The sequence below is a fragment of the Trachypithecus francoisi genome, unplaced genomic scaffold (genome assembly GCF_009764315.1).
Source record: "Trachypithecus francoisi isolate TF-2019V2 unplaced genomic scaffold, Tfra_2.0 Lachesis_group11, whole genome shotgun sequence".
NCBI lineage: Eukaryota > Metazoa > Chordata > Mammalia > Primates > Cercopithecidae > Trachypithecus > Trachypithecus francoisi.
In genome coordinates, this window is record NW_022681456.1 from 69,931,951 (window position 1) to 69,944,184 (window position 12,234).

Sequence of the window (12,234 nt, forward strand, 5' to 3'; positions counted from 1 at the left end):
TGCTGTTTTTGGAATTACCAATGTCACTTCAGCTCTTCATGCCATTCTCTGCATAGGTTATTTTTCTAAGAATCTGAAAGCTTCAGAAGATGTCTCCCCCGAGTTCTTGTTCCCAACCTCCTGGGCCCTGACTTACTGTTAGCAAAGAGCCACTGGCAAGGTGAGGAACTGTGCCTAGCTCTGAAGTTTTATCTCTGTAATCCCTTCTGCTCCTTTCTCACAAGACCAAGGTCAGTTTAAGAACAATGGCTGAAGTCCTCTATTGGGAGCACTCAGGCAATCAAAGTTGAGACTACTCACATATCCTGCACCACTATATACTGGTGAGGCACCAGCCCGTCAATCCCGTTGTGCCTGCCTTCCCACCAGTCCTCAGATGCGCGGTGATACAGCAGCAGGGAGGCACCCTTCTTGAAGGATAGTTCTCTGGCGGACCGCCCAACATAGTCAAACTTGGCTATTGCTTCTATTGGCTCACATTCTACAACGAACACACCAGAAAACAGTGAGAAACAGGGTTGTTAGGAAGGCATGGTATCCTATCTGTGAGGGCTATATGAGGCTTAAAAATAATCAAGACCATTTTAATATCTAGACTGAACAGAGTCATCAACACATCATCAAGGCAGGAGAAAATAGAGGCTGTTTAAGAAGATACAGAAAAACATTATCTTGCTGTCATCGGTTTTTCAGGCAAAGAAAAACTGAACATTGGATCTTCATTTCCACAGCTCTTACCAGAGATATAATGACAGTCAAATAAAAAATCCTTTAAACTTTGCAATAAGATATATAAAATCTCTCCTTGAGTTGTAATATCCTCCACAATTGCTTCAATATGATTTTGACACTGATGGATGACACTGATGGAATTTCCTTGTAACATGTTAATACCATTTATAACATGGAAAAAAAATCGCCATCTCAGAACATTAGGAAGTTTATGCTTTACCAGCTTATTTAAGAAAAAAAATCAAGTAAAATCACAATAAATAGCATGTGAATACATTCAATTTCCCCATGTGTTCTCTGGCACTATCAGATCTTCATACTAACACTGATGGTAATCCCAATTTTTTTTTTCTCTAGTATCAGTAACAAATTTTGGATCTTAACCATGAAACAAATATACCTTAAACTGCCCTCTATCCAAATGAAAAAAACAGATTCAAAATTTTTATTTTTCTTGAGATCAAAAGATATTCAAGGGAATGATGGTGAGTGAAAAAAAGCCAATCTCAAAAGATTGCGTACCATACAATTCCACTCATATAGCATTCTTCAAATGACATAATTATAGAGATGGAGAATATATTAGTGGTTGCCAGAGGTTGGGGATGGGAAGGCGACGGAGGGCAGCGGCCATGGCTATAAAGGGTAGCATGAGGGTTCCTTGTAATGGAGCCATTTGTCATCGTGACTATTGGTTGTGGTCACACAAAGCTATACATGTGATAAAACTGTACAGATTTAAGTAAACACACACACAAAGGAGTACATGTAAAACTGGTGAAGCATTTATATAGTGAATGGCTTGTATCATTGTCAATTTCCTGCTTGTGAAATGACATTACAGGTTTGTAAGATATCACTATTGACAGAACCTGGCAGAAGGTATACGAGATCTCTCTGTATTGTTTTTTTTATAACAGCTTGTGACTCTACAATGATTTCAAAATAATAAGTTAGGAAAAAAAAGATATCAACTGCTAGGCTTAGAATTAGAATTCAGCTCTGATCTAATTCTGACCACAAATATTGAAGGCAAACAGGAGGACAAACTCAGTAACCAAAGAGGTGTTTCTTTGTGATTTATCTTATTGCAAGAACCTCCTCAATTTGAGGCCTTATGATCTTTGCTCCCCTCTCCCACAAATACCTCATCCTTAGCCCTGTAATCAACAAAGGTGAGTAAATTTCTCTTCAATAATAAATAGGACGAAAAGGGGCCAAGGCAAGGGTCATATGCTTATAGGAATATGCCTATGCAATGAACAATACATCATTTGCTAAAAACTGAGCATGTTTTCATTTCCAAATACTCTAGAATATGTGTACACAGAAGAGATTAAAACCTGCCTATCTCAAAAATTCCCCAGGAAGTTGTTTTCTATTTCCCTTTGGTAGCAAACTTTCCCATTTAAGACTTTATTCTTCCAAAAATTTACTGCAATAGCCGTTGTATTTTTAATAATTGCATGAGAAATTCTTGGACAGACAGCTGGGCTTCTTTCTCTTTGATAAATTCAAAATTCTCTGGGACATAGAAGGCAAAAGCATAAAAACCAACAAACATATTGAAAAGCTTAGGCTTCACCTTACTATATAAAGGCCCTGGCCAAATTTCAGCGAAACATTTTAAATAAAGATAAAAATGCCCTTTCTTTTTGCTTTGGATAATTTTTTTTTCTTTTAAATAGTGACAGGGTCTTGCTACATTGCCAAGGCTGGTCTTAAACTCCTGGGCAACATAGCAATCCTCCAGTCATGGCCTCCCAAAGTGCTGGGATTATAGGTGCCCGGCCTCTAGTGGATAATGTTTGAGGTGAATAATATTTTGTATCGCAGAACCATAACACTGTAATCTGCAGAGCAGACTTCCCAACAAAGTAGCTGTAAGGATAATGTTTAAAACAACAATTTAGATCTTTTAGTGGCTGGGCGCCGTGGCTCTTGCCTGTAATCCCAGCACTTTGGGAGGCCGAGGCAGGAGGATCACTGGGTTGCCCAGGAGTTCGAGACCAGTCTGGGCAACAGAGTGAGACCTAATTTCTAGAAAAATAAATAAATAAATAAATAAATAAATAAATAAATCCTTTAGCAATTGAATAAAACTTTTAGATTATATGTTAACACTCTGGTATTCCCCCAAATTATATTTTACTAAAACAATATAAATAGCAGCTTTATGAAACATCTATCTGTCTGCTTCATAGAGGAGGGACTATAACTTTACATTTAAAGGGAATGATCTCATTATTGTTCAAAACTTAAAGAATGAATCCTGGTTGACTTGAGATGACAGATACCCCAGTTATTCCTATGAAAAAGAAAGAAACATCCCATGGAAGAATGAAGACATGCTAGTTTTTGGTTTTTTTGAGACAGGGTCTCACTTTGTCACCCATGCTGGATATAGCAGCACACTCATTGCTCACTGTAACCCCAAGCTCCTGGGCTCAAGCGATCCTCCCACCCTAACTTCCTAAGTAGCTAGGACTAGAGACGTGGCATGCTAATTTATTTACAAGAACTTCAGGACATGTAATTTGCAAATTCCTGTGTGAACACACCCACATATTTATATTTGGCTTTAATTAAAAAAATTAAAAGATACCAGCACATGATATAGTATACAGTCTACATATACTTATGTCACAGAGAAATAAAGACAGAACCATTAATGTTCTTTAATGACATTCAATCACACACTGTCAATGCTGGCCATTCAACATAGTTTAGACTATTCAACATATATATATACAAATTTTATTATAATTTCACAATCACGACCTCTATGATCATCTCCTCTTACTATTATTATTTTATTTTGTTTTATTTTATTTTATTTTATTTTATTTTGAGACAGAGTCTTGGTCTGTTGCCAGGCTGGAGTGCAGTGGTGTGATCTTGGCTCACCGTGACCTCCACCTCCCGGGTTCAAGCGATTCTCCTGCCTCAGCCTCCCAAGTAGCTGGGACTGCAGGCACATGCCACCATGCCCTGATAATTTTTGTATTTTTAGTGGAGATGGGGTTTCACCAAGTTGGCCAGGATGGTCTTTATTTCTTGACTTCGTGATTCATCTGCCTCGGCCTCCCAAAGTGCTGGGATTACAGGCGTGAGTCACCGCGCCATTTTTTTGAAACAAGTATCAGGATTATCAGACTCTGCTTATTTATTCAAATGTGGTCAGGTTATGACAGGATGACCAGATAAATCAGCAGAACATTTTATTGGCAATCCTAGTACATCAACTAGTAATTCTCAGCAATTTCATTATTTTTACCCTTTCTACTCCCGTGAGAGCTATTTCACAGTCAAGTGTCAATCAATAAGCTATTTATACACATCTTAGTCTGGTCATTGCAGAGCAAATCAATCTCAGGGCACAGTACACTATGCCTCTTTCATACAGAGTGCCTCGCAGTACTTCAAGGTCCTGCAGAGACTTCACAGAATGCTGCTACTGCTGCTATCAATAACAATAATAGTGAGAGTGCAACATGATCACTTAGTTTTCCTGCATGGGTAATATAATTTTGTGCAAAAGGGAACACAATTCAGCACAGCTGATTCCCTGACTGCCCGGTGCTGTCAAGTCTTATATTTCCATTTCTTGTAATATTATATAAAATGTGATCACACTTTCTCTTTGGGACCTTGCTGTTGCTGACATTTTTCCTGCTAGATCTGTTACCCACTGTCCTTGTGGTTTTGTTCTGTGACAGCCTGTCTTTCAGAAACAAAAGCTACTCTCTCTAGTGATCCATGACAGAGAAAAAAATGCAGTATCTCGGCAATCAAAGGATAACTGATACTCTTATTAATTTAGTTACAGGACTTTGGAGGTTGGCTGCGGGTGAGAATATCTATCTGTCCTTTGTAAGTAATGTTTTTCTTTCCAGAAAAATCAGGTGAACATGGTCAAAATGTTATCTAAACACAGACCACTTGGTAAAGCTCTCTTATAGTCAAGAGGTAAAAGGCAGATGGCATGATGGTGAGATTCATGTTTGGGAGGAGAGACGGCTGGCTTTGTCCTGGCTTTTCTGGCCTCTGGGGAAAGCACGGAAACACCTAAGAGAAGGCAGCAGTGAAAAAGAAATAAACCATGCAGAGAAACAAAGAAACCCAAAAGAAAGGATGGTGGCAGAAGTAGGACTCAGAGACTTTCAAAAGCAACATCACAGGCTGGGCACGGTGGCTCACGCCTGTAATCCCAGCATTTTGGGAGGCTGAGGCAGGAGGACTGCTTGAGGCCAGGAGTTTGAAACCACCCTGGGCAACACAGGAAGGCCCTGTCTCTAAAGGAAAAGAAAAGGAAAAGAAAAAAAAAAAGAGCAACATCACAGAAATAGAAGCTCTCACTTTACAGGATGTCTTGTAAATTGAGTTCAGAAAATGTCAACTGATTTTACTTTTAAAGACACAAAGAAGGCGGGGCATGGGTGGCTCATGCCTCTAATCCCAGCACTTTGGATCCCAGGAGGATCGTTTGAGCCCAGGAGTTTGAGACCAGCCTGGGCAACGTAGGGAAACCCTGTGTCTAAAAAAAAATACAAAATTAGCCAGGCATGGTGGTGCATGCCTATGGTCCCAGTTACTCAGGAGGCTGAGATGGGAGGATCACTTGGCCCCAGGAGGTTGAGGCTGCAGTGAGCCAAGATTGTGCCACTTGATACACAATACACAAGATTGTGTACTCCAGCCTGGGCAACAGAGTGCAACCCTGTCTCACAGAAAAAAAAAAGACACAAAGAAACTTTCTTTTTTAGCAGATAGTGGACACTAGACAACTTAATTACCCTCCTGCTAGAATCAATGAAAAATGCTGGATTTAAAAGCAAACAACCAATGTTTGTAATTGCATTAGTAAGCTATCAAGACAGTAAAGAATACTAAAGACCAAAATGCAATGAAAGTGGGAACCCAGAGGGGTAAGCAGAACATTAGAACATGAGTCAGATTTTGCCTTGAGGGCACTGTTCTAGCCTGGTCACCTTAAGTTTTTTAATTTTTTTCATAGGAGATTAAGTCCAGGGCTTGCTCAGTGTTAGGAATCTAAGCTCTTCCCCTCCTCCCCATCCTCAGAAAATTACACCCTCAGTTTCAGAATGAACTTCACTCTAGTGTTGTAGAACTTTCTACAACACTTCTAGTTCTAGAACATCTAGTTCTAGAAATCTTATCCCCTTGTAGCTTTCAATACCTCTCCAAAGATAGTAACCATCTCCCCCACCCTTCACTCCCATTAAGGAAATAATCTATCTTAAACCCTTAACACAAATCATCTGAGAATCCCATCCACATTCCAGTTCTCAGGTAGGTTTGCAGTTTAAATTTGCACTACCTGGGTAGTTTGAAAAACCTCAAGCCAAAAATTCAGTGTTGTCCAAAAACCCTCTCTGGAAGAATCTACCTTCTGCTGAGCCTAAAGTTCCAAGAAATCTGTACAAAATTTACAAACACAGTGGAAAATAAGACTCAATGAGTGAGAGCCAACAAAACAAATTTGGGAAGACATATGAAAATTATCAGACACATATTCTGATAGGAAGCGCTGATGAATAAACAGCAAGAGACCATAAAAAATGATCAAGCAGCAGATATAAAAGCACACCAAATACAACTTGTAGAAAGAAATAATATTTAAAGACTGGGCGCAGTGGCTCACGCCTATAATCCCAGTACTTTGGGAGGCTGAGGCAGGTGGATCACCTAGGTCAGGTGTTTGAGACCAGCCTGGCCAACATGGTGAAACCCCGTCTCTTTTAAAATACAAAAATTAGCTAGGCATGGTGGCACATGCCTGTAATCTCAGCTACTTGGGAGGCTGAGGCAGGAGAATCACTTGAACCTGGGAAGCGGAGTTTGCAGTGAGCCGAGATTGTGCCATTGCACTCCAGCCTGGGCAAGAAAAGCAAAACTCTGCCTCAGAAAAAAAAAAAAAAAAGAAAGAAAAAAAAGAAAGAATATTTAAAAATAAAAATTCAATGGATATGCTTAAAGCAGATTAGTTACAGCTGAAGAGATAAAAAAAGAATTTGTGCATATAGCTAAAGAAGTACTAAGAGAAAATGGACAGCTTTAAATGTTTATATTAAAAAGTAAAAAGTGTTGAAAGTGAATGCTAAGCCTTAAACTTAAGTTAGAAAATGAAAAAAATCTGTACAGAGAAAGAATAAAAAGTTTATTTGGGAGACATTAAATAACTGGAAATATGTTCCTGGACTGAAATATTGAATATTGTAAAGATATCAATTCTCTCCATATTAATATATGTAGAATGAATACAAAGGCAATCAAAACTCCAGTTGGGCTTTAGAGGGTTTGTTTGTTTGTCTGAAGAACTTGAAAAACTGAGTCTAAAATTTAAGTGGAATTGCGAAGAGCCAAGAATTATTACAAAGCAGAGGTGTTGCTTTATGAACTATTAAGATTTATTAAAAGGTATCAAAATTAGGACAGTGATGTAGGGACAGACACACAGACCAGTAGAAAGGAATAGAGCCCAGGAGGAAATTCACACAAAGAAGACACTTCATTTATGACAAAGAAGTAGAGCTGTGGAGAAAGGACAATTAATGCTGAGATAATTGCAACAATTATGTATCCATATAAAGAAAAAGGGAATGGATCCCTACCTCATCCCATGCCCCCAAATAAATTGCTGGTGGAATAAAGACGTACGTGTGAAAGCAAAACCTTAAAGGATTTAAAAGAATATGGGGCCGGATGCAGTGGCTCATGCTTGTAATCCCATCACTTTTGGAGGCTTAGGTGCGTGGATCACTTGAGGTCAGGAATTTGAGACCAGCCTGACCAACATGGTGAAATGCCGTCTCTACTAAAAATACAAAAATTAGCCATGCCTGTAGTCCCAGCTACTCGTGGGGCTGAGGCAGGAGAATCACTTGAACACAGGATGTGGAGGTTGCAGTGAGCTGAGATCATGCCACTGCACTCCAGCCTGGACAACAGACAGACTCCATCTCTAAATAAATAAATAAATAAGGCACCAAAGAAGACATATAAACAGCCAACACGTATATTTTAAAATGCGGAATATCACTAATCATCAGGAGAATGTAAATCAAAGCCACAAATGAGGTTATCCCACTGTGTTAGGAAACAAATAAACAAAAGATAACAAGTGTTGGCTGGACACAACGGCTCATGCCTATAATCTCAGCACTTTGGGAGGCCAAGGCAGGTAAATGGCTTGAGCTCAGGAGTTCAAGACCAGCCTAGGGAACGTGGCAAAACCCCATCTCTACAAAAAATTAGCTGGGCGTGGTAGAATGTGACTCTAGTCCCAGCCACTTGGGAGGCTGAGGTGGGAGGATCACTGGAGGCTGAGATGGGAGGATCACTGGAGCTGGGAAGTCCAGGCTGCAGTGAGCCAAGATCACGCCACTGCACTCCGGCCTGGGTGACAGAGTGAGACCCTGTCTCAAAAACAAAAAACATAAAACAAAAAGAAAAGATAGGCATTGCCAAGGATGTGGAGAAATTGAAACCTTTGTACACTGCTGATGGGAATACAAAATGGCACGGTTGCTTTAGAAAACAGTACAGAGATTCCTCAGAAACTGAAAAATAGAACTACCATGTGACCCAACAATCCTACTTCCAGGTATTTATCCAAAAAAACTGAAATCAGGATCTTGAAGAGATATTAGCAATCCTATGTTCATTTCAGCACTATTAACAATAGCCAAGAGGTAGAAATGGCCTAAAGGTCCATGGGCAGATGAATGGATAAAGAAAATATAGGTAAATACAATGGCATTCTATTCAAACTGTAAAAAGAAGGAAATCCTGACATATGTGACAGCATGGATGAACCTGGAGGACATTTTGCTACGTGAAATAAGCCAGACACAGAAAGACAAATACTAGGTAAGTCCACTTATATGAGGTATCTAAAAGAATCCAATTCATAGAATCAAAGGGTGGAATGGTAGTTGCCAGAGGCTGGGGGAAGGGGAAAATGGGAAGTTACTAATAAGTGGGAATAAAGTTTCAGTCAAGCAAGGTGAACAAGCTCTAGAGATCTGCCATATAACACTGTACCTATGGTCAACACTAAGGTACTGCACATTTAAGTGTTCTTACCAAAATAAAGTAAGAGAATATGGGAGAATTATTTATTACCTCAAGACACAGAAGGATTTCTTTTTTTTTTTTTTTTTGAGACGGAGTCTTGCTCTGTCGCCCGGGCTGGAGTGCAGTGGCCGGAACTCAGCTCACTGCAAGCTCCGCCTCCCGGGTTTACGCCATTCTCCTGCCTCAGCCTCCTGAGTAGCTGGGGCTACAGGCGCCCGCCACCTCGCCCGGCTAGCTTTTTGTATTTTTCAGTAGAGACGGGGTTTCACCGTGTTAGCCAGGATGGTCTCAAACTCCTGACCTCGTGATCCGCCCGTCTCGGCCTCCCAAAGTGCTGGGATTACAGGCTTGAGCCACCGCGCCCGGCCGAAGGATTTCTTAAAGGAGATGCAAAGTAAAATAACCATGAAGGAAAAGATTGATAAATTTAACTACTTTAAAATTAAGATCTTCTGTTTAGCAAACGATATAATAAGCACTTGAAAAGCAAAGCTACAGAGCAGCGGAAGATATCTGCAAAGCATATACACAATAAAGGACCTGATGTGGACCCACAAAGAACTCTCACATGTCAAATAGAAAAACAAGTAAATACAAAACCAAGTGAAACCAAACAAAAAGAGCCCAGAAAACTCAATAGAAAAATGGGCAAAAGACTTGATAGGAATTTTACAAAAGATAAATAAACACATTATCAACCATATCTTTTATCTTCTGACATCTGGGGCCTTGTTGACCTTGGAGGGACAGTCCCTCTAGGGTTAGCCAATTCCTGGAGATAGTAAACAACTCACCCACAAGCAAACTTTTCAAACACCAACGTGTCCATTGGAGCCAACACCCCACCACCTTGATGATCAGGCTCTCCCACTCCAGGCCACTGCTGCTCTATTCTCAGCACCCCAGGGCCAGGTACCAGACAACCTGGGACATCCCCTAATGACCCAGAGCCTGCTGAAATTATTCCAACTAGCCAACCCTAAAGCCGCTTACCCTGCCTCACCCATTCCTTCCTATGGAAAGCACACCAAGGTCTTCACTCTCCCTCTGCCTCCTGGTGCTTCCCCAGGTAGCCTCCCATGGCACGGCATGCCCCCTTCTCTAGGGAACTATAAGTAGCAACTGTCTTCATAAAAACAGTTTGACAGTATAGAGTAAAGCTGAAGACATGTTTACTCCTAGGCATACATTCTAGAGAAACTCCTGTACATTTTCGATAGGAGACATGTTCAAAATGTTCATAACAGTGCATAGTAGCACTGTTCTTAATAGCAACAAGTAGAAAATATCTCACATTTTCATCAAGAACAGAATAGATACATACAATGGAATATTATACACTGGGAAAATAAACAGTCAAACTAAAAGAAACTGCACAGATGAACATCAAGAACATAATACTGAATAGAAAAATCTCATGAAAAATATATACAGTATGATCCCACTTATAGAAGATTTAAGAAAATAGAAAAGGAAACAAGAAATTATTTAAAAACACAAACACAGTGGTTACTCCTGAGGGGGTAAGTAAAGCAGTCGGATCAGGGAAGTGCAAAGGAAATAATATGTCTTTGTTCTTAAGCTTGGTGGTGGTTCCATTGGTTTTCACTGTAATGTTATTTTTTATACCTTACACATATTTTATGAATTTTTTTATCTACTAGCTTTTGTTTGTTTTTGAGATGGGGTCTGTTCTGTTGCCCAGTCTGGAGGGCAGTGGCGCTATCCTAGTTCCCTGCAGTCTTGGACTCCTGGGCTCATGCGATCCTCCCACCTCACCCTCCTGAGTAGCTGGGACTACAGGTGCACATCGTCACGCCTGGCTAATTTTTTGTATTTTTGTTTATAGAGATGGGATCTCACTATGTTGCATAGGCTGGTGTTGAACTCCTGGGCTCAAGTGATCCTCCAACCTTGGCTTCCCAAAGTGCTGGGATTATAGGTGGGAGCCACTCTGTGCTTTGCCTCTAAAATTTTAATGGAAACAATGTTTACAATAGGGATATAAAGACTGGTTTTATAATAGCATAAGGGCAGAGCATACCATCTTCGCTTGTGTGGGGCTCTGTACCAGCATCTTGGTCCACTTCTTCCAATGTACCGTGCTCACTGTATGGGCTGTCACTGTAGAATACAAATGGAAATTCATATGAAATGAAAATAGACAAAATTTTTTTGAGACAGGGTCTTGCACTGCTGCCTAGGCTGAAATGCAGTGGTGTGATCTTGGATCACTGAAACCTCTGCTTCCCAGGCTCAAGTGATCCTCCCACCTCAGCCTCCCAAGTAGCTGGGACAACAGGTGTGTGCCACCACACCTGGCTAATTTTTAAATATTTTATAAAGATGAGGGTCTCATTATTTTGTCTGGACTGGTCTCGAACTCCTGGGCTTAAGTGATCCTCCTGCCTTGGCCTTCCAAAGAGCTAGGATTACAGGCGTGAGCCACCACGCCCAGCCGGAGATAATTTTAATAATGAGCAATTGCTACTGTAACAAAAACTATAAGACTCTATAAGGGCAAAAGAGTAACTGCATAGTCTGTCAACGGAATCCTGGTGCCTCCATTGATTATGCTGTCCTATGGGAATATATATTAGATACACACATTCATCTTTGACTAGGTTATTTTACAACTCTATAAAGACAGAAGTTAACTTGTAGAAAATGGATAGCATTATAAGTAATTCTTATCCACAGAAATACAAATTGTTGAATTCTGGTAGAATATGATTATTGCCTTATGGATGGACCGGTTTTTACCAATTCATTTCACTGTTCCTTTACTACATATAAATTGGTGGTTCTTTGATGTCTCCTTTGAACTGGTTGTGGCATATTTGCCATCTTTCTTGACACATGTCCATTGTATATCTGTATGAGAATCATGATTTTATCCTCTTTTAAAACTTATCCCTTAACACTGTCACCATCAATCCTCAAATGCATGCTGATAAATGGAATACATGGGCCACAAATATAAACCTAATATTACTGTAAAAGCCCATCTACATTTCTGATGTTGGGGGACAAGTATAACTACTACACTGCTGACTTCCTGTTTAAAATGAGCAGTACCCATAGAAAACACTATGTTTAAAAAGATGGACACCGTCAAGCATACGTTACTAGCTGCAACACTATCATAGGACTTTTACTCTGTTTGGAAAAAGTAGTGATCACAAAATGTCCTAGAATATAATACATCAAATAATACTGACCAGACATCTACAAACTCGCTCTTTTATAAAATGAACAAGACAGCAGAGCTTACTGACATAGCCCTAATATTTAAAAATGCTAACCAGGCCAGGTACAGTGGCTCATGCCTGTAATCCCAGCACTACGGGAGGCCAAGGTGGGCAGATCACCTGAGGTCAGGAGTTCGAGACCAGCCTGGCC

General features: G+C 40.2%; 1 protein-coding gene across 2 annotated transcripts in view; it reads right to left on the reverse strand.

Moving 5' to 3' along the window:
- The window catches only part of SRGAP1 (SLIT-ROBO Rho GTPase activating protein 1), a 326,848-nt gene that overhangs the window by 19,427 nt on the left and 295,187 nt on the right, over positions 1–12,234 (reverse strand). For both annotated transcript variants that reach the window (XM_033221401.1, XM_033221400.1), the window contains exons 18-19: positions 10,877–10,956; positions 301–481 (exon numbers count right to left, since the gene is read on the reverse strand). In XM_033221401.1, coding sequence (XP_033077292.1) covers positions 301–481; positions 10,877–10,956 — 261 coding nt within the window. The remainder of the gene's footprint in view (positions 1–300; positions 482–10,876; positions 10,957–12,234) is intronic.